General features: G+C 29.5%; 1 protein-coding gene across 1 annotated transcript; it reads left to right on the top strand.

The window, feature by feature from the left end:
• The first annotated feature begins 393 nt into the window (after positions 1–393).
• Positions 394–21232, top strand: LOC140044142 (uncharacterized). The gene is made up of 11 exons (XM_072088621.1): positions 394–405; positions 727–825; positions 15731–15841; positions 17145–17229; positions 18096–18258; positions 18645–18745; positions 19101–19169; positions 19281–19411; positions 20938–21027; positions 21132–21178; positions 21214–21232. The coding sequence occupies exons 1-11, from the start codon at positions 394–396 to the stop codon at positions 21230–21232; spliced, it is 927 nt and encodes a 308-aa protein (XP_071944722.1).
• The last annotated feature ends 1982 nt before the right edge of the window (positions 21233–23214 follow it).

The raw sequence follows: 23214 nt of genomic DNA on the forward strand, positions 1-23214 counted from the left end.
CACACGACTGCAGCCATGTATATGGCCTTGTTTTTTTATCAGATTAAACTCAACATTAATATTGTTACAATCAATATTTAGACTAATGTGTGTACGTCAAACCTCTTAAAACGGACAATGTTTTGTTGGTACACTAACAAATCTTTCTTTAGAATAGTGCAGGCCATTATCTCTGATAATATAAAATAATAGATTTGCATTACATACAAAATAATATTCCATGTGCAAGGCTTCCAATTGAAATGAAAGTACCAAAGCAATCGACAAAATAGCATATGCTACACTCACAATAATTTGTACTAGCTAATGCCACCATCACACCATAGAGCAATGAACTATTTCTTTGCTCTATGATCGCACAAAGGATAATTTAAATATATTAACGTTTTAAACATGCCCCTGAAAGTAAAAGTTTGTACACCAAACCAATCCAGTAATTTAATATTTAAACAATATTAAATTTAAAAAAGTTAAATAATTTAAATACCATGCAACAACATTTTTATGTAAAAACTGGAATAATAATAAAAATGTATACAAAAGTAGAAATAAAATTTAAAAAAGCTAATTTGATAGTATTTGTGTGCATTGCGTATATGATCACACAGCAAATACAAGTTACAAATTGAATTTGAAAATTGACACTTAATGGATGTATAATTATACAAAATATTAATTAACCAATAAATATGTAAAAGATGTAACTTGTATGATTTTATATTTTAGTTTGGAAGCTCAGCTTTACATTTGGCAGCTAGGACAGGTGACTCAGCCTGCTGTAACCTGCTGGTTGATGCAGGGTCAGACATCAATATCCAAGACAGAGTAAGTTATACATTCTTTCATAGTCATATTTTTTGATATTTTGTATTTTAAATATAATGATCTTTTGAGTAATAATATCTGCATGTTATAATGCTATTTAATGTTTTTATTTAACTGTATTGATGCTAGAATTGGCATTATTTGAAGTTTTTTAATATATTTTTTTCTCTGATATTTAGTCATAAAAATTGCTATGACACTATACATTTTGTCATGTTTAAACATTTCCATTGAACTCTTTATAAAACAATGAAAACTACAGCAACATACTATTGAAATATAATCCTTATTCCAAAGTGTAGATATACAGTAATTAAGTCAGAATTATGTACACTTCTATTACACAAAATTTCAATTTTTTTTAGTTCATTTTCACAAAACTGTTTAATAACTTTTGAAACACTATGATTCTACCTATATATCACATAGAGGTACAAATGATCAAAGATGCTAGTTGATAGACATATAGACTGTATTCATTTATTTTATAATTATCATCATACTCATTTGCCATACTCTCCTTTATTCCTTTCAACAACATCACCACCAACTCCAACCACCTCCTGGTTATAGTCACCACCACCAATTCCAAGAATGATGATGCAGAATTTGGTTGAGAGCTAAAGTGATCTTTTAATACACACCACAATTATAGTTCTTTGTTATTAGGTTGTAATTATTTTTTCCATATACAATATAAGATACAGATAGTATATCTGCCACATTTATTCTTTATACTCAGGATTAACAAACATAAATAAAACTGAAATAGCGGCACAAATATAATTTTGTAAGTTATTTACCGTACCTAGTAGTAGTTTTTAACAAATCACCTTACATAATAATTACAGTATCAAACCACCATTACAACATCATTCAAAATGTAAAAATAAACAAATCATCATTAGCATAACTAGGTGATGATTTGGAATATTTTTAGTCTATTCAAAAAATGTTTATTTCTTAAAATTTATTTAGATATACATACACACATAGTAAATTATAGTAAACAAAAAATAAATGGAAATTGTTTAACACTAAACAACCTACATTAGAGGTGAAATACCACTAAGAAACACAAGAAAGCTGAACTTAGACTTAAATGTTCTACACAACTGTAACAAGTTCAGAGTGTATCCAACATTTAACATTATGACATATTTTAGACCACTGACAATGGTGATCACCAGTGCTTCGCAAAGTCTGCAGTTGCACTTTATATCATGTTTTATTCATTCATATTTATCTCCATCATCCAACTTTATCAAACAAAACTTTTTTGAGGATAAACATACAGTAGCTATATGTAAGGTTCAACTTTAATAATTTTAAAAAGTTTAACATTTTCCAACATTAATGTTAAAAGATTACTTTTAAAAGAACTTATATTATAATTTCAATTTTCAGTACAAGCTATTTAACAATTTAAAAAAAATATATGCCAAGTTATTGTAGCATAACTTTATATTTTAATCAATGGATGTAAATGACTTTGCATTATATAAATGTATTACAATTGTTTATAAACTCTTCATTGTTGTAGATTCGTTTTCAGCACAACCTTTTTTTAAAACTAATATTGACCTTGGTTCATCCTTGTTTCAGTTGATGGTCCTACCTTTTCATTAGAATTACATTCATGTTCACAGAGTAAATTAAGATTTATCTCCTTTAAAATTAAATTCAATAAAACTATATCCCATAACAATTTTCCTATGAATAAATAGATGGAATTATTCTTAGTTTATTGATTTGATTCAGACCAATTTCATACACATTTAGCAATATTTTTTTCATTTTTTAACTAATAATATGCATAGAAAATGTTTATTTTACAACTACAATACCTCATTAAGTAATTCATTTATTTACTTTTTTATGGCTTTAACTAGTTGAATTCTCTCATGGTACCAATATAAAATCTTAATTGGCAATAAATTTCTATTGAGCATACATTCTAATAATTTATGTTTCATAATTTTTTGGATTTTATTGTGTTACAATAAAGGAAAAATAAACGGTGTGGGAAAAAACATTATCAGATGACTATTGTGCTATTTATCTTCCCATTTCCACCCTTTAAGACAGAATAGTCCAACTTCCCTTCCCCTGTAGTAGAGCACCGTATCAAGAATGTTAAATAACAGACAAGAGACATAAAATTGCTTGTCTACATACACTTTATTCACAGTACACATATGGCTGAATGCATATAACAACATTACTATAAGCCCAACAATTGGGAAACCTTAAACATGTGGCTTACCTTTCATCGGTCATGCTTTTTAACAACCTACCTTAAACCCCTGCGTTAGCGGCTAAGGTAACACCAACCCAGCGAATGCTATGCAGTCCAAATAGATACTTATTGTACCCACATCTTCGTAAAATATCCTTTAACAGCACGTCAGCGTGAATAGGACATCTTTCTAGCATGTGGCTACTAGTTGATTTCACTGACTAAATAGTGCTAATGTGGTTCCATGCCTTCTACTCTCTATATCAGCATGTATAAAGACCCAGGTATCTGTGTCCAACAATAATGTCCAACCACCAATAGTTCTTGATAGTTCAAACACTGAATTATTTAATATTTTAAATAAACTAAAATTTACACTACTGTATGTAGTGTTTTTGTAAAAAAATTTATAAAATATGCACTAAATGTTGATTTTCCTTTTACCTAAACCTTGTATTATTTTAGGTAAATACAGAATTTCATTTACAGTATTGTGGTACAAAACTATGGAACAATCAAGTCCTTCTGTTTCTGAATTATTTCTTGTAATGTTAAATCTTTGATTAGTTTTACACCTTTTCACCTTCTGTCAATTATTTAAGAATTACTGACATTCAGTGATTGAAGTTTCTCCTTCATCTAATGTTCAAGCAGTATTGTTATAATGTTTTTTTATTGAGAATTGTCCTATAATTTCACACATAAATTAATTATTCCCTGAGATTTGAAATCAAAATAAAATGTACATTGACTTATTTAATAATTGCCCTGATTTAATGCACAACTATTAATTTAGATTGTATACTGGCTTTTTCTTTTTATCCAAATGTACATATGAAATACATAAGCACTCATTTTGAGGGCTTGTGATGAGTTGAAAATCAAATAACAATATTATCAAGTTAAAGTTCAAAACAATTTTTGTTGTAATGGTCAAATGAATACAAAACAGAAAATATATTTAGGTTACATTAATTTCTTTAAAGTAGCATGAAAACATAAAATAAATTACATGAATAAAGGTAATAACTATACAGGAACCAAAACTTAAAATAAATAAATAAAATCAACAGAAATATAGACAATAGCATATTATTTTATCAGAAAAGTAGTTGGAGAGGTAATGATTTTCAATTATAATATAAAAGTTTTTCTGATTAGAAACAATGGTTAAATCAAGACTATTCCACTTATATTTGGGGTAAAACAATATTTTTTGTTTAAAATAATTGCCAAACTCTGCAATCCTCAAAAAAACATAGCAAACCTCATTTAACCAACATAAAAGTGATAGAATCAGTAGTGTACAACTCACTTGGTTTGTCAATTAACAAATTTAAATATATTTTTGTTAAATACTTAATTTTGTGGTTAAGCATCATTTTTTGGTTTAAAAACAATATTGTTAAACCTTCACCGCCCCAAACAATGTTACAGTAATGTATAAGCAAAACATTTTATTTTAATTTCTTTAGAATACTAATATATTTAGATATTTTATTTGAGAAAAATTGTTGGCAGCCAATAATCTAATTAAAAGACCAAGGAATGATACTTCACTTTGTTCAATTAATTTTCCATTAAAAAATATAACAATTGTTGTGTGTAAGTTCACTAATACAATTAGTTTTAGTCGTATTAATTATTAATAATTAGTTTGTAGTGAACCATTTACTAACTTACTTAACTTTAAATTTAAAAACAAGACAATATTGTTATTAAAATGTAAAGTTGTATTATCTGCATAAAAAAATTTGTCTGAACAATTTACTAATTATTAATTTGAAATAATGATTTCGATCTGTAAAATATCTTTTAAACCAATCTAAGAAAGGCTCCAAAATACCATAACGAAACCACTTGAAAATATCATGGTTAACAACATCAAAAGTTTTTGATAAATCTAGGAAGGTACTTTCAAAAGCAGTATTAACAGAATTAGTGAGTTCAAGAAAAGCATGACAAGTGGTATTGTATGCATATATTTTTCATTATTTTTTTGAAAAAATGGGTAAAATTAAGATTGGTATAAAAGTATCCGTTTTTAAATACAGGATTTACATTTAATATGATTATGTACAGAACGCATCATGAATGATTGATTAATGGCGTATGTGAGATGGCTTATAATTAATGGAGCAACCTTTTTAAGAACCATGCTCTGAACCTTTACTAGAATTCAAATTATTAATTATATTAAGCACTTCTGTTTCAGATATAAATGGGAGGTGGTAATTAAGAGATTAGGTCTTTGCCATTTTAGAATATATAGAATTACAGAGTTTTACCAATGTGGCTATACTTTTTATATCTTGAAATATTTGAACTTTTATGAATTTTTAAAAGTTTATGCTAATGTTTACTAAATTTATTTAGGTGGGGTGTGTAGAGGGTGTCATCAATAGTTGTTTTAGTGTTTTGGGTTTTTTTTAACTTCAAAAAGTATATTAAAAATGTATCCAACATTAGGATTAACTGTACAGTTTAGACGAATCAGTTTGAGAAAGATCAAAGCAAAATGCACCTATATCTGTAATTCAGTATCAATGGTCAAGAACGTCAACCTTATTGAAAGTTAATCATAATCAATTAATTTTGAAATAGGTAAATGATCAGAGATGTCTGAATTGTAATACCTGATAAAATATCAAAATTTGTAGGCCTATAGAGTATCATGGTGTGACGTCACAATGATAGAGGCCGCTGCATGGTTGCTAGCCAAACAAAAAATGCGTTCAACGCTACTTTGTTGATTAACTGTAAAGATCTGTATTTTCTATTATTTTTGAAATAGGTAAATGATCAGAGATGTCTGAATTGTAATACCCAATAAAATATCAAAATTGGTAGGCCTATGGTTTGTGTAAAAATAATCAATAAGTTCTGCATTTTTTTTTTTGTAATTGTCATCAGTCGTAGGAAAAAACGTACAATAGTTGATAAGATGATATAAAATAATTATTAATTAGATTATGCTTATTATTAATTTGATTAAAACAATGTTGAATTCTCCCACAATATTACAAAATCTTCATGATTTAAATCTTGAAATCAATTAATTTATAATAACAGCAAAATGTTCTATGTTATTAGATTTCAGTTGACTTTAAATTTAAGCCAATTATAGAATTCTTTTTTTGTTTTATTGATTTATAAAAAGCGAATCACATATAGCTCTTTTGTCAATAAATAATAACTATCACATTTTGTAATAAAAAAAAACAATAATTGTGTTCTAGAATGTTCATAACATTTTTATTTAAATACATTATGCGTATGACAAAGATGGTGATTTGTTTGTAAGGATTTCTGAATCAAATAAATATTATGCAGAGCTATTCAAGTATGTCTTCACTCGTAGAAAAAAAATAGTGATTTCACTTATAAAATGACAAATAAATGGTTAATTCAACCAAAAACCCATTGCCAATTTGAACATATTTTCATTAAAACATTTAATTTGAAATTTTTTCAGGTAAATACATTTTTTTACATCAAATTTTTTGTTAAAATGGATAACTATTATGTTACATTAAAATGGCACATTCAACAAAAATGTTGTTAAGAATATTTTTTTTTTTCAGGGGGACATAAAATTTCACAAACCTTCAATTGTTCTTACATATGATTTTGTATTTTAAAAGTGCAATTTTTACAAATTGTTTTTCAGACAAGTCACTTATATGCCCTATGATACCTGTGTATTATAATGATCAAAGATGCTAGTTGTACTGAATATTTTAGTATGATGTCTTATTCATCATTTTTAGTAATGCATTTGGCCATACTCTCTTTTATTGTCAACACACTACCAACTCCGTCCACCACCACCTCCTCATTAAGCGAAGAGCAATGATATTAAAGGATGTAACATAGACCCATTAGACCCATTTTTAGTTTGTAATTATTTTTTCCATAATACATTACAAGGGCCTATACATTTTATATTACACAGTGCCCTCACTCATTATTTATTTTACTTAAATTCTGTTTATATTGTTAGCACTTTCAGTACCAGTGTACTGTTCAATAAAAACCAAAAAATCTGTAAAAAATTTAATTTAATTTAATTTTTTAGACCTTTTTTACGAAACACCTTTTAATTGAAATAGCATTTAAAATATAAGAAAAACAATTACCAGCATTAAACTAGATGATGATTTCATTTCATTATTCGGTCTATTTTAGTATATACATAAAAAAATCTGAAATTGGGGAGACCAGGGTCAACCTACAGTAAGTGAACTTAATCACTGAGCTATACGGTAGTATTTGTTTGTCTTAGTCTAATTTGGCATTTTTGGTCGCGTGCAAATGAGACTCTATAGCTGACTATGTCGGTCGGTAGGTCGGTCGGTCGGTAAAACACTAACTAAAATTTGCGCATTTGACTGCAGCCATGTATATGGCCTTGTTAATCATCTATTTCAATAATAATACATACAACATAGTATAAAACTGACTCCAAATAACAAGAGGCAAGCCATGATTCAACGTTTAAATATAAATCTACCCACTGTAATGTTGGTGTTGCTACAGATTTTCATAATTTAGAACAATGACAGATTATCAATGCTTACTTTATAGCATTCATTCAAGTATAAGTAATAATGTCAACAGTATACTATTTGAAAATCACAAGATAAAAAGATCAACTTTATTATTATGATTTTGTAAAGCTTAATATTTGTTAACAGACTGTTCATTCTTTTAAATTCAAACTTTATTTATCCACAAAATATCAAAGATTAAAAATAAACTTGTTTCAAAAATGAAAAAAATTTAAAACATTGATCGTTCCTTAAGTTGGTAATTGACACAATTTTAACTAAAATAACTAACTAAAATTTAAAGTTTAGTTAGCAAAGTTCAAAAGGATGAATTAAAACACCTAATAAAATCCTTAAAAAGAGGCTACGAGGATGCTTGTTTTAATTGTCTTACCAGTATTGAATAAATGTTATTGAATTGAAATTAAATTGAATTGAATTCACAGCCACCACATATTATAATATACATTAATGACAAAATATGATGTTTTAATTAAGTTTAACTAAAAATGAAAAACTACAATGTGTATTCCCTTTGCGTACTGATCAGCCATTTTTTATTGTTGCAAGGTTTCAAAATGATGCAATGAACTTTACTCCGTCCATTGGATTGAATGTTAAATCGACCAAATATAAGTCCTGATAATGAACAGAACAGAACAGAGTATGCTCAGTATACTGTGCATAAGCATGTGCAGATTAATATTTTTTATTTTGTGTAGATTACCGTATCCTTTCATCTACCATCCACCTTTGTCTACCATACTGTCATAAAGTCACTAGTAGGTTTTATTGTAAATTAACAGCAACAGCTACCGTATATTAAATAGTAGTACTAATTATTGTCAGTATTTTCATTTCTATTGTAAATTAATAGTCAACAGATACCTCTTAGAATCAGTCAGTCATACATTCTACTCATCCACCCTTTACCAAAAATTTGGGATTTTTAAAATGTTTTTCTTTCCATCATATATTCATTTATGACTGACAATTTTATACTTATAGTTTCATTCTACTGTAAAACAATAATACTCTCATTGTCATTACATTCAGCCTCTTACATTAACATTCAAATTAATTCAGAATAAATACATTTGAATGATGAAGCCTAAAAAAAACCAGAATAACTAAAATACAAATAAATTGGTATATTTCTATACTATTGTACCTTATAACACAAGAATCTCCTGTTCATCCGAAGCGCGTAACAATTTCGAAAGGCATTGTGAGATAGAATAGAGCTAATGGGTGGCGCCATTGTGAGCTATGGAGTAGCGCGCCCTCATCAAATTAGAAAGTCAAAATCATAGAGGGGATCTGCTAATACTATAGGGGGATAGAGTAATTGACTGAGCCCTCTATAGGAATTAATAGTTTTGACTTCCTAGTTTGGAGGGGGCGCTGCTCCATGCTGTGAAATGGCGTCGCCCAGTTTGACCTTTTAACCCTGTACTTCCGATACTGTGTTTTGAATGCAAATTGAAGAACAGGAGATTCTTGTGTTATAAGTTCTTTGCTTTGATGGAGATGATGATACTGTTATAAAGCCTATCAAACATACAGTGCTAGTTGACGGTGATTATTTGCTTTTTGTTAAAAGTAAATAATAGTCAACCAGAAATAAAACTTGGTTTACTAAAGCTTTGGTTGCCAACGCAATGTAGGCGCTACGCAAGTGCGTTGACCAATAACAAGCAACAGTTCGGATAATCCATCACATTGTGATTGGTAAATTTGCTTGATTTAATTTACAAAAAAATTGCATAGACTACAGACAAATGGACAGACTAAATGTTGGGACAAACAAACTTATTACATGCCATTATTACTAAAAAATAATTTGGGATTTACACTACCCATCTGAATATACATACACCTTAATCTGAATACCTTATCCAACATGATTACAGTGTTTAAACAGCGAATAATACTATGCCTTTGTAGATTCATTCCATAACATAGTTTCATTCCATTAAAACTACAATAGTAACATTATCGCATAACCTATATAACCTACCACTTTTTTTAATAGAATAAACCGAATGCTATCATCTCTTTAACTATTTAATACACAATAACATCTACCCGTCTATGATAGTGCAGCGTGTCAATCACAGCTAAAGACACCAGTTGTACACCTTTGTGTCTTATTATTCAATGCATTTCAACACAATGCTGCTCAGACACCACCTATATTATTCTACTTGAGTTTGCTAGATCATCATATAAAAGTGCATTATGATGAGATCAGATTGTTTTTATATAATTGTCCTTTATTAATAATTATAATATTGACAACCATTCTGATGTTTGTTCATGGTTGTGCAGAGCCATGATAAATACAATTGTCACAGCTTGAATAAGGTAACAGGGAGAAAATTAAATGAAAACCTTCCTCAATAATATTTCTCTGCTCAAATGCTGGATTGTAATGAGTTTTTAATATTAAATGTGTCTATATAATTTATTTTTTGTTAAGTAGGTCTTTTAACATAGTGATGTTTAATGTGAAATGGTTAAATGTATTCAGAGTGAGATCTGCCAATGTAAATTATCTAAATTAAAATCATTTACATTAGAAACTTTCAATTGTATTTCTATTATATTTTATCAATTTTAAGTGCTGTTCTTAAAATACAATTGCAGTCTACCAAATCATGGAGCTATAAAGCTCAATGAGACTGAAAAACTGTTAACCTATGATGTACACAGCCTATTTAATACTTAGTTGAAATGCCATTATTAGACATTTTTAATCATTGATTTATTTAGAGAAATTAAAAAAACTTCACCAGAAGTTTTAGAATGGTCATATCAGTTGTATTTTGATTTTTATACTACTAACAATATATGTTCACATTTTGTAGTAATACACTACTAACATGTATAGATAGTATTTACAATACCCATCTGAATAATTATACTACACCTTAATAGATTTATCTCTTTGTTTTCTTTTGAAAAAGATTTTAATACACAAAAAAAACCCCCAAAAATAAACATCTACCCTGTATGTGATGATACACATGGGGTCAAATCATTTTTCTATTCGACCTATTCGCTATCCGTTGCTAGGACAGAATAATCTGGATTTTTTTTTTTTTACATTAATCCAAGTTAATCAACTACCACACTTTATTTCAAAAGATAACATTAGCATAATTATATTTTCTGTAAAATGGCTGCATAATTAGTTATCCACACCTTGGCGGATAACTCCTTGTGATTGTATAAAATCATCATCAACTTTTTTTATCTGTATTATTCTTCTTTCATTCCACATTTCATAACTTCGTAAAGTTGTGCACCTACTATTTTTTAAAAACGTCAGAGTTGCGCAACATGACTTTCGCGTGATTTTATGAATTTAAATGATTGATCATAGATCAAAAAACCAAATGTCATTTTGTATTGACACTTTTTTAATTTAAGTCATATCAAGAGTCAACTTTCTATGGATTAAAAATGTTTCACAAAGTTACGCGCACAAGATTTCTTACAACCAACACCTGCACTTGCTGTAACTTAATTCGTATTCTCGGTTTGTGAACTTAATTCTCTTGAATTTTTCATTATAAACCTTTAAAGAATTGAAAAGTCAATTAAACCATATCTAATTTTATTTTAATGACTTACTGATTTTGATTTTAAATGCATTATGGCTACTCATACATGCTGATTGCCTTCTTAACCCTATTTCACATTGACTATTCTTGTTATTGTACAAGTTACTAAATGTTTTAGTTTACTTAATTCACTTCCCACAACCTTAATCAATAATCACCTTGACAAATTTCAATATAAATTTACCTCCTGGTTCATCTTGTTTTTCATCACTGTTTTATGTATGTTTATGTTTTTCCCCTTGTACTCTATACGCACAAACATACTTTGCCTATTATATTATTCTTAATGTATATATAGTATAAGCCCATGGAGTAATTTATAATTCTTCCGTAAGCTTCCTAATTACATGTAAAGATAATAAAAGCGTCACATTTTGTTTCTAATTTGTTTTGTGTATTTCAGTTATAAACGGCTACTACTGTAGGAAACATTTTTTTGTACTGTACGGTAATTATTAATTTAAATAATAATATTTATTATTTGCATATCTACGGACGTACCATCATTATTTTCAATTCAATATGTTCTATCAATACTTTTGAATTCATAAATAAAGTGTACTTGCTTTTTGAACTTCAGATTTAAAGGACGATACCTAAAACTTACAAGTGTATTTAAAATATACAGTAGTGCAAAATATTCTGTATTTATTTTTGTTACAATGAATGATACTGATCGCAAACATTCATGCATAGCCTACTTATAATAAGCATTTGCCTACCAGACGTATATGTTGAACTTTCTTTCAATCCTTTGTATATCAATGGATTAAAACATAGAAAATGAGACTTCAATTGCAACTCTTGCATATAAGTTTAACTACGTCAACGTCGGTGAGGTTGAAATCTGTTTGTCAGTGGGTCTCACACCCAGCAAAGACGGGTACAGGTGCTAGTAATTTATATGATCAGATCATTTGATATCTGCTGCTTTAAAGTACAGTTTGATTTAATGTGATCACATCATTTCCCTATTATCATTTGATTTATAATTTTAGATGTAATTTTGTTGTTGTCGTCGTTGTGGTTTATATTTGTGAAACTAAACAAGATGAACGGATTAAAGAATAAAACATCTTACAATGTTTCTATATTGTGTAGTGAAGATAAACTCCTTTCAGTTCAATATTATAGAAACTATTTTTATCAAGAAAGAGACCATGCCCGGCTTTAAATAGAGATGCGGTTATGTTGGGGAAAGAGAAAGAGCTTTCCATAATGTATGAAGCTCATCTGAAAACACTGTTTTCATCAAGATCAAATATGCATAAGTTAGAACTCAGAATTAGAATGCTCAGGATATTAATGAGTATCACTGAAATATTGATTAATAAATACAAATGTTGTTGAATTGTGTTATCCTAATGTCTACTACCAACCTTCATTTAAAATCAATTATTTTTTTAGGTAGATCAAGATCAAATATAGTTCTGACTTGTTAATGGTCACATGACAGTATAGTTTATTGGACTTGCCAGTGATAATGACAAAATATTTATTATTTTGGTCTACTATTACAGTAACACTTTTTATCAATTAATGATACTGTATAACATATCAGTGCAACCTCCAATATTGTATTTTAAAAAATCAACAAAAATATATATATATTGTTTTTTTATATTGGAACTGAGAAAGGCATATATTCCTGATCTAAAATTATTTTCACTTTGGGATATTTTTGTAAATTACAACTTTCATAAAAAAATATCATTAAAAAAAAGACAACATTGTATGTCTGAACATAGTATAAATATGCACATGGTATAAATATATAATTTGTAAAATGTGTCAGAGGTCGTACATTTACAAAATAAAAAGAAAAAAAGGAATTTACATATTTATTTTTATACAGAGGTATAAAGTGAGTGGCACTAGCCTTAGTCAGTGTAACTCTTTTTTTTTTCTGCTATAAATGAGTTAGGAATAAAATTGTCATGTGACAGAATACCAATGTAACATTTTTTCTTTAATCAGTATTTTAAAACCTGATGATTATGACCTCTTTCCAGGCTGGAAACACTCCACTACATTCATATCTGGCTTATAGTTCTAAGGATCCTATATTAGAAATGGTGACCTGTTTCATAAATAAGGGGGCATCAGTGACATCACAAAATAAGGTAATATACAGACAATTTTCAGTAATACTGTATGGCAACAATCTTTCACCTACTCTAGTACATTATTCTATTCTTTTTTTTTCTTTTTTTATATCTGGTTCATCATATAATTAATAATAATGATAATTATTTTTATTATTAAATTGTGTGATTTTTGGTAGACCTATTTAAAAAACCATTCCTTCAAAGATGACAATATCTACTATCACAGCGATTTTAAACTGATAGGAAGATTGTGGGTTGTATAATTTATGCTGAGATTGGACCTATCGGATATTTTGACGACATGAAGTAAGGGTAGAGATAATGTGCCCGGCTTCATAAGTTATTTAATAAGGGCGTTTAATCCTATAACCTATGCTTCATTATTATACTCTGTAGCCATCTGTATTTCAGTACTGATCTACACATGCGCACAGCTCTAATCTGAATTAAATGAAAGAAAGAATATTTTTCATAATTTGTTATCCAATGAACCATATCATTTTTTAACTTTGCTTTGTTTCATAAGTAAATGTTATTTTTTGAACAGATGTCAGGATTATTCTCAATGGCCCTGTTTCTGCTGCCAACTAAATACCGTATATTATACGGTATTTTTTGAATACCGTATATATACGGTATATTTTTGGCAGCAGAAACTGCGCTCATAAAAAATATACCGTATTTTGTATACCGTATTTTCCCCACAAAATTTGTGGATAAAATACGGTATTTACAAATTTATACCGTATTTTTTGTACCCGTTTCTGCTGCCAATAAAAAATACCGTATTTTTTTTTTACATGACAAAAGGTCACCATTCGTGTTTTTATTTTCTGTCGCTGTTAGCTGCTTTACACACATGTATAGATATATTCGGCGAAAATGTGGAGCGAAGACGTCACAGTTTTACTAAATAAATGTGTGTGGGGAAGCTAAAATGTCTGACCAACTAAAAGGTAATAAAAGGGACAACCACATTTATAAAGACATTTCTAAAAAAATAAAGCAGGAGTATGGAATAGACTTGTCTCCAAAGCAAGTAAACTCAAAGCTGAAGAGCCTACGAAAGCAGTACAACATTGCAAAATACAATAACTCGGGGAGGGAACGAATTAATTGTCCCCATTACAATGTTTTCTGTGCTCTCACAACATCTCTATCACTATGGCTAGGCTGTTGAAAGTGAGACGTAAAACTTCCTTTATTGCGAATTTTAATTATCGATCAAATAAATGAATGGCAATTTGGGTAAAAAAGATGAAATTTAACACGACCACCCAAGAAGTATTGTTAGCAGAAACGGGGTACTAAGAAATACGGTATAAAAAATACCGTATTTTATACCGTATTTTTATACCGTATTTTGAGCAGTTGCAGCAGAAACAGGCCCAATGTGTAATTCAATCTAGAAATTGACATTGAAATCTGAATCATTCAGTGAAATAACTTATATAGAGCAGACCTCCCAACTATGCTGATAATGGCGAAAGCAATTTTGAATATACTGATATTTCTAATCTCTATTAAGAATCTAGATAAGAAGAAAAAGAAAATATGCTAAATATCCGCACAACGTTAGTAATAAATTCATGTATTGTTTAATAATTAAAATATTTGTATTTTCCGCCATTTGGCATACACATTACTATTATAAATACCAAAACCTTTACATTTCTAGTAGCGCCCTTTATGGTCTAATGTATTTTTCAAAATATTATAGCGCCCTGTATAGTTTGGACATGATTTCATAAAACCTCCCAATGTATCATTTGATTTGTTGAGAGGTGACAAACTTAAAACAGCCGATTATATAAACTGAATAACAATGTATTTTACTTTACTGTTAGTGTATTGTCAGTTATAGGCCTTTTGCTTATTTCATAAAGACAATACACATTAAACAATGATTCGATAAAGATTGAAATGTTGAATCATGAATTCCCTAATATTATTGTTGTTGTTGTTGGCGTCTTTGCCGCACCCAACATTTTCAGAAAAAAGGGTGACTATTTTTGGACAAAAATCACTCAAGCGTGACTTGTGTTTTTCACATGGTAATACATGAAATTTGATCACTAAAATGCTTTAAATGTTGCCATTAGGGTATGAAAACATAGGGTTTGCCACAAAAATTGTAATGAATGGACTATTAGTTTAGGATATGTGAAAACATGGGTTTTATATTTGATTTGCATTCAAGTGATTGTGTTGGAAAGAGATTAACATCGTTACCATTTTAAGATAGTTAAAACAAATTATTTTATAACATGTGAATTATGGAATTATTTTTAAGGATAAGATAAATACAGCGTCACACTTGACATTCTTCTTTCACAAAAAAAAATAATTTTTAACTTCATGATTGATTTTTTTCCACAGAATGGAAATCCTCCACTATATGAATACCTGATTCAACGTCTCAACCCTGCTTCAGAAATTGTAAAATTTCTCATTAAAAAGGATAGTGCATTATTGACATTGCTAAATAAGGTAATCTACAGAAAATTGAAGTTTCTATACACAAATAGATGTAAAATGCATAACAATAAACTCATGAGGACGGTCATTAACAGAGCTTGACTCTGTTTTGAGACGTACACAGACAAATGTCGGCTTCTTTCGCAGACCCTGTGCACGCAAGATTAGTGGGCATGTTTGAGAAGTTTCTGCATTTCAAGGTCTTTAGGTAGCCAATTAAAGAGGATGAACTAAAAACACAGAATCAAAACCTTAAAGGTGCTTACAAGAATGCTTGTTTATACTAATATAGCTAACAACTGTTAATGTAGTAAAACCTCCAGCTAATGTAGAAACACTAACAGCTTTAGTAAATAAAAAGTCAACACCAGCTAATGTAGAACGTCAACAACTAATGTAGTAACAAAAATTGCCTCACACTATCGCCAGCTAATATAGAAAATATATATTTTACAAACCTGTTTAAATCTGTGCAAATGAATTTTTTTATTTAGCTATCAGTCTATCCACTTTTGTAAACGACCAATTTTCTAAAACGACCATACATTGTAAGCAAACATTTCTCTTAAGAGAGCGCTTTTCATAATTGACTACCTCTTGTAAGGGATCACCTCCTGTCATAAAGGACTACTTCTTATAATCGAACACCTCTTGTAAGCGACCACCTCTCTTAAAGAACACACCTCTCTTAAGTGACCACCTCTTTCAAGGGACCACAACCTCTCTCTTAAGGGACAACTTCAACCACCACAAAATGTAGGTTCATGGTGATAGCCAAATATACAATTGTATGGGTTTTCTGTCAAAACAATTGATTAACAGTGCACTTTTATTTATTTATCAAATCCAAACATTTAAAAGCTCACTCATATTATGGGATAAAGAGGCCTACTTCCCATTATGGGGATAGTGTAGTATGTGGTGAAAATTAAACACAGGAAAGCTCACTCATATTATGGGGTAAAGAGGCCTACTTCCCATTATGGGGATAGTGTAGTATGTGGTGAAAATTAAACACAGGAAAGCTCACTCATATTATGGGATAAAGAGGCCTACTTCCCATTATGGGGATAGTGTAGTATGTGGTGAAAATTAAACACAGGAGAGAATGCTATTCTTGCTTCTACATAATAAATAGATAAAAGTTGGTTTATCTACCAGCAGTTTTTCTTATTGTTAGTATATTATTACTATTTACGTTTGGATTTATAGATCTTGCCTACTACAGAACAGAGGTAGTGTTTTGGAACTGGGTGTCTATCAATTAATATGTCTTTTGTAAATATCTTGTTTAAGTAAATATTTTTGTTTTTAGGAAGGAAAGACGCCTGAATCTATTGTAGAAACAAATATGTACATAACGAAAAAAGAAAAAACTGTGATTTTAAACTATTTTGACAGTAAGTAAAGTTTATAAATATAAATTATGCATTAATCTAAGATAGGTAAACACAGTGCAAAAGCTTTAATGTGGTACAGGTGGTCATTTGAAATTATCAATGCTACTACTATAAATTTTACAAAATTGTACTACAGAAACAAACTGTAAGGTAAATATTTTTATATAAGCTGGCAGACCTTATTTTTCTGGTTCATTACAAATGAATGAAACTAAATTCTCTTGGATCCAGCCCAATCAATAGCATAATTGATATGTATGTACATGGTTGCCACTATTTTATTATATTAATTGAGAGTTGGTTTAATACATTTGTATTAAAGATGTGTCCCCCTGAAAAAATAATTCTTAACAAAATGTTTGTTGAATATGCCATTTTAATGTAACATAATAGTTATCCACTTTGACCAAAAATTGGATCGGACAAAAAAACTTTAATTTAAAGCAAAAAATGTTCAAATTGGCTGCCAGCCAATGGGTTTTTGGTTGAATTTAACCATTTATTTTATCAATTTATAAGTGAAAACATTATTTTTTTTCATCTTTTTTTCTACGGAAGTGATTATCTTTATGAAAACTACAAAATAACATATTCAAAGTCTGATTTAATTAATCTTCATTTTTCATGTTTTTGGGGGACAATACATCTTTAATATTATTGTATTGCTGGTACTCGAACATAATTTAATATTTTTATTTCCTATGGTTCAAGTTTACCGGAGGTATTATTAAAGTTGATGAGAACTTTTGTACTGTATATGGGATGACATTTATTTTACTGTTTAATAACAAAATACTGATAATATCAAGCATTTTTAAGGCTTATAGAGGCAGAATGAGATAACAATTAATTTGTTGTCATAATAGAATTAGTTCCTGCAGAGATACGTGCCAGGGGTAAACAAGCTATTAAAATATATAAAGAAGAACTTAAAACTGGTAGCATGTCTGTTGTGAATTCAAGATGTATGTTTCTAGGAAAAGAAGGTGCTGGGAAGACTAGCTGTGTAAAGGCTATGGTTGGAGAAAGGTAAAAAGTAAAATTGGTATAATGTTTATCGAGTATATATTACTGTACGGTATCTTAAGCTGTATTGACCATCAATAGTTGTGTGCAAACATTATCTTGTGAACTGCTAAAGGAAAGGTTTTATTTAATTTGAATTATTATACACTAAGGGTGACATTGCAGTATGTTGAATATTGTGATTCTTATAAAATATTAAAAACATTAATTTTATACACTTTAATTTACTTTTAAACTTACTAATGTTCTATTCATTAAAAATGTATCAGTTGTTTTATGATTGGAATATTTAAATGCAAACCCTTTCATGATTTAATCATTTTATACATACTATGTATGTTTCTAAAATGTACAATAAATTTTAACTTTACTATACAATGTTATAATAGATTCAATTCTGCAGAACAATCCACAGATGGAATCGTTACAACCACAGTGTTTCAAGCAAAGAAGGATTGTAGTCAATGGAAAAAGATAAAAGATGTAAATGGTGAGAAAAGCAACTGAAAATGTTAAATTTTACATATTCATTATTTTGCTATAAATTTAACATTAATTTATTTTTGATAAAATAATACTAATATTTAAATAAAAACATTCTTAAATGTATAATATAATGCCATTTACACATTGGTTATACAACAAATAACAATTCAAAATTCATTTGGCTATGCAACCATTACGTCTTGGTCTTACATTTTCAATGAGGTGATTGAAATCACCTCAGATACCAAGAATTGGAAAATTACTGTCAATGTTCAAAATATTGCTTATCATTGTATTCCTCTCATCCCATACAACAGATTGGTTTCCTAATCTAATTGTCCATTTCTTGCTTTGTATAGATATTGAGCTATCAGAGCAAATTCGTTCACATGCTTTAGGAGAAAAGGTTGATAAAAGGTTACAAGAAGGTAGGTACAGACTAATAAAGCTTTTATAACATTTAAATCTGCATAAAAGATGTATAATGATATCGATCAGTAACACTGTTATATTGGTTTTGTTTCTGTAATTTTTTGTAGAAGGCAATGTTGGAACCTGGGCTAAATTTAAGAATGCTATGTATAAGATGGTAAGAAGAAAAGAAAATGTGAGTGACATAACTAGTATATGGGACTATGCTGGTCAACTAGACTACTATATAACGCACAGGGTATGTTTTCATTATTCTATTATGAATATCACTTGTATTCTAAGAGTCATATTTAAAACAAATATTATTTTTATTGGGTTCAGAAATAAATCAATTAGAAGCTCTTAAATACTAATAGAGCTTTACTTTCTTTTTACATGATGTGTACTTACTATATTACTGACTGTATTTTGACAAGAACATTTTTAACAGGGTTATTTATCAATGTGCAACATTTTTTTAGACTAGATGCTATGTTTTTGTTGGTTTTTCTAGTTTTCATATGAAACATCACCAGGGGCTGATCCAGGGGAGAGGACCACAGGGCATTTGTACCTGTCAATATTATCAACAGTAAAATGATAGCGTGGAGGGGCGGAGTGGAGTAGATGTGGGAATGAGAAGGTTTAATATATTATTTAAGCATCGTCAGTAAGCATTAAACAACCTCAAAACCTCAGAAAACCATACCTCCACCAATTATACCAGGCCTTTCTTTCTTTCTCTTTTGTTCTTTATATTTCATGCAATAATGCGATGTTGAATAAAGATCAATAGGTGATCTACAATAAACAATGCTAAAATAAATACTTTACACATACTATTCACAATCTAATTACAACAAATAGTATTCCTGATCTAAAAAGAAAGAAGGTCCTATTAAGACTCATAATAAAAGCAAATCACTATCCAAATGGAAAAGTAAACAGAGAGGTACCACTTTTGAAATAATATCAACAATTGTATGACTTTGATGGTAAGAAATTACCACGTGTATCAAGGCGAGCTAAACAATGGTTGTGGAAATGCCATTTGACGTAGTACACGCACCTCTCACGTGTATCAATGCGAGCTGAACGATGGTGGAAAAACAATTTAATTTGACATACATACATCCCTCTTACAAGAAACCATGTGTTCCTGCCTGAATTGATGGTATCTGTTCCAATTTATTGTTATGTATCACTCTGGCCTAGACAATGACGACAATACGACAGACTCATGTATATACCAACAATGAAATTGCGCTATATTTAGACATTGACAGGATTTGCTCACTGTCTGGGTGACATCATGTAGCTTGTTTTTAAACGTCTAAACAAGTAGGTTAGACCTAGCCAATGGTTTTGAAATAATCATGACAACATAACAAAACATACATAGTAATACACATTATGTCAAGTTAGTTCCCACAACATAGGAACCACAGTCCTGGTAAGGGTCTGGTATCACAGTGTATAAATGGTGAAAGTTGATTTTACAGTCTGCATTAATCTGCATGTTTGACTTGATGAGGCATGAACAAAGTGCTCGTAACAAAAGCAGAGCAAAATAGATAAATAAATGACTATTTATTTGCGCACTAGATTGTTTCATAAAAGTGATAAAAAGAAGAGCTATTTTATCACCTTGATGAAACAGTACAGTGTGTAGTGTGCAAATAGAATGTTGAAGTTTTTACTTGAGTCATTAAACTTTATCTATATAAAATATTGTAATATTATATTATAATTAACCATAAAAACATAATCCTTGTTAATTTCCAGTTTTTCCTGACAAATACAGTATCATACTGTGTTGCTTTCAATGTCATGGACAACTTGGATGAGCCAGCTAAACCACGGGATTCAAAAATAGTAAGTTAAACTTTAGTACTTTAGACAATCTTGTGAACTACAAATGCTATAATGTAATTTAATTTCAATATTAGTTTAAAAATATATTGTCATTGTCATTTTAGGGTCAGCTAGGAATGACTAATTTGGATATGAATTTCTTCTGGATAAGGTCCATTTATGAACATACTGTACAACATGGTTCAGGAAACACTATTTCAATTGATGGCAAGAACATAGATTCACCTCCCATCTGTTTGGTTGCAACTCATATGGACAAATTGTCAGGGACAGCATCAGAAAAAGAGGAGGAGGTAAATAGTATATAAATATTAGATATTTATATCTTGTCTTTTTCTCAACTATGTCAATATAAGCGCTCCTAGCAACTGAACACAACTGAATGCAACTATAAACCCCAACTGACTGCAACTGACAGGTGCACAACAATGTAGACATAAGCTTAGTTTACATGTATAGTTGCCCATGTTCTATTTTTACTGTAACTGAGTGAAACTGAAAAGTTTTAAACGTGTCACACGTGTGGTATGGGTAACGGCGACCAGTCGCAATTGGTTTGTATATACTGGTTCCTATACAACTATTAATTGCGTTGTGCATGTAGTAAGATAAATTAATAGGCTCTTTAGAATTAATATTTTGCCTACAAAAAGGTTGACTGTATTTAACAACCCATCAGTACAATTAGAACAAAAAAGCAGTTTGAGGTCTAATGTACATGTTTATACAATCAAATAATATAACATGAAAATGGAATATTTAAGCTACACATTACATGCATTACAAAAGAATTCATTAAAGAAAGCACATTAAAGTAGAAACATTGTTTGAGATTTTGTCATTTTGAATTGCAGTATGAATCAAATAAAACAGCCTGTAACAGTTATGGAAGATTGTGTACATTAGGTTGTGACATATTGTATTGTAAACCACTGATCATGATGATCACTGAGATCACGCAGCTTGATCTCGCTGATCATGTGAGTATTCTCAATGGATATATTATTGTCAACACTTAGCTTGAAAATATGCCTGGAGGCGCAAACAAAATCCAAGATCGCGACAAAAATCCAAAATGACTGCCCGTTTGATATAAATTGTATTTATAATGCCTATTAAATGCTCTTTCAGAAAATTGATTGGGTATGTCATCCTCAGAATGTATTTTGTAATTTAACATATAAACACATAAAGTCCAAGATGGCCATCAAAATTCAAAATCGCTTCAAATTGAGCTAAATTGTATTTATAGTCTATTAAATGGCCTTTTTAAACTTGTTTGTTTTTTATTTACCACACACATTGAATACAAAGTAAAAATATTAAATTCATTCATTCATTCTAGAAACATTTATTGACAATATCATAGCATAACATTAACAATGGTTGGCATATAGGCCTAATATACTATAGTCGAGAGACTACAAAAGGCCCGATGGGCTTGTCGCTGTAGTCCCTCTTTACATTATACAAGTATACATACAAATGAAAAATACAATATAGATAATACAGTATACAGTATTAGCGTGATCAGTAATCATTGTGATGAGTTATCAGCGATAGTAGCAATATGAATGCATTTATTAATTAAAGGTTATGAAGATGTACAAGAAAATGTTTGATAAAATGGAAGGAATGCCATATGCTCACCATGTAGATCGTGAAATGTACATGGTTGATAACACCATGAAATCACCTGAAGGTATTACAAAACTTAAGCGAAACGTTGGTAGATACATGAAGGAAATGGTGAGAGAAGTTCCAGTAAAGTGGGTTAATTTACAGGAAAGTTTGCAAAGAATTGGTGAAACAAAATTGTGTATTACGTTTGAGGAGGTAAAGTTTTGATTGTGGATTCCAATGTAATTATATAATAATATTATTTATTGTTACTTTGTTTTTATTCCTACAGACACTAGTAATATTTATAGTCCTGGCGGAGTTTTTTTTTTTTTCAGGACGAATGTGGGCAGAAATCATAAATAATTCATATACTAATAATAATTCTATAAAGAATTGCAAGATAGCTGATCTACTTCCTAAATATACTAAACCTAACCCTCTAAATAATCTCTCTCAACTATTAAAAAAACAATAACATAATAAGCCACGCCCATTTATGTAAATTGCCCACGTTCGTCCTGAAAAAAAAAATTACGCGTCCTGGCCTATCATTGAATTTTCCAT

The sequence above is a fragment of the Antedon mediterranea genome, chromosome 3, assembly GCF_964355755.1.
Source record: "Antedon mediterranea chromosome 3, ecAntMedi1.1, whole genome shotgun sequence".
Classification (NCBI taxonomy): Eukaryota; Metazoa; Echinodermata; class Crinoidea; order Comatulida; family Antedonidae; genus Antedon; species Antedon mediterranea.

Bases quoted from the DNA above. Each gene is read 5' to 3' on its own strand.
- LOC140044142 (XM_072088621.1), top strand. The intron at 17,230-18,095 runs GTAAGTAAAGTT...TTGTCATAATAG, and splicing joins GATTTTAAACTATTTTGACA to AATTAGTTCCTGCAGAGATA. The intron at 19,170-19,280 runs GTAGGTACAGAC...AATTTTTTGTAG, and splicing joins TGATAAAAGGTTACAAGAAG to AAGGCAATGTTGGAACCTGG.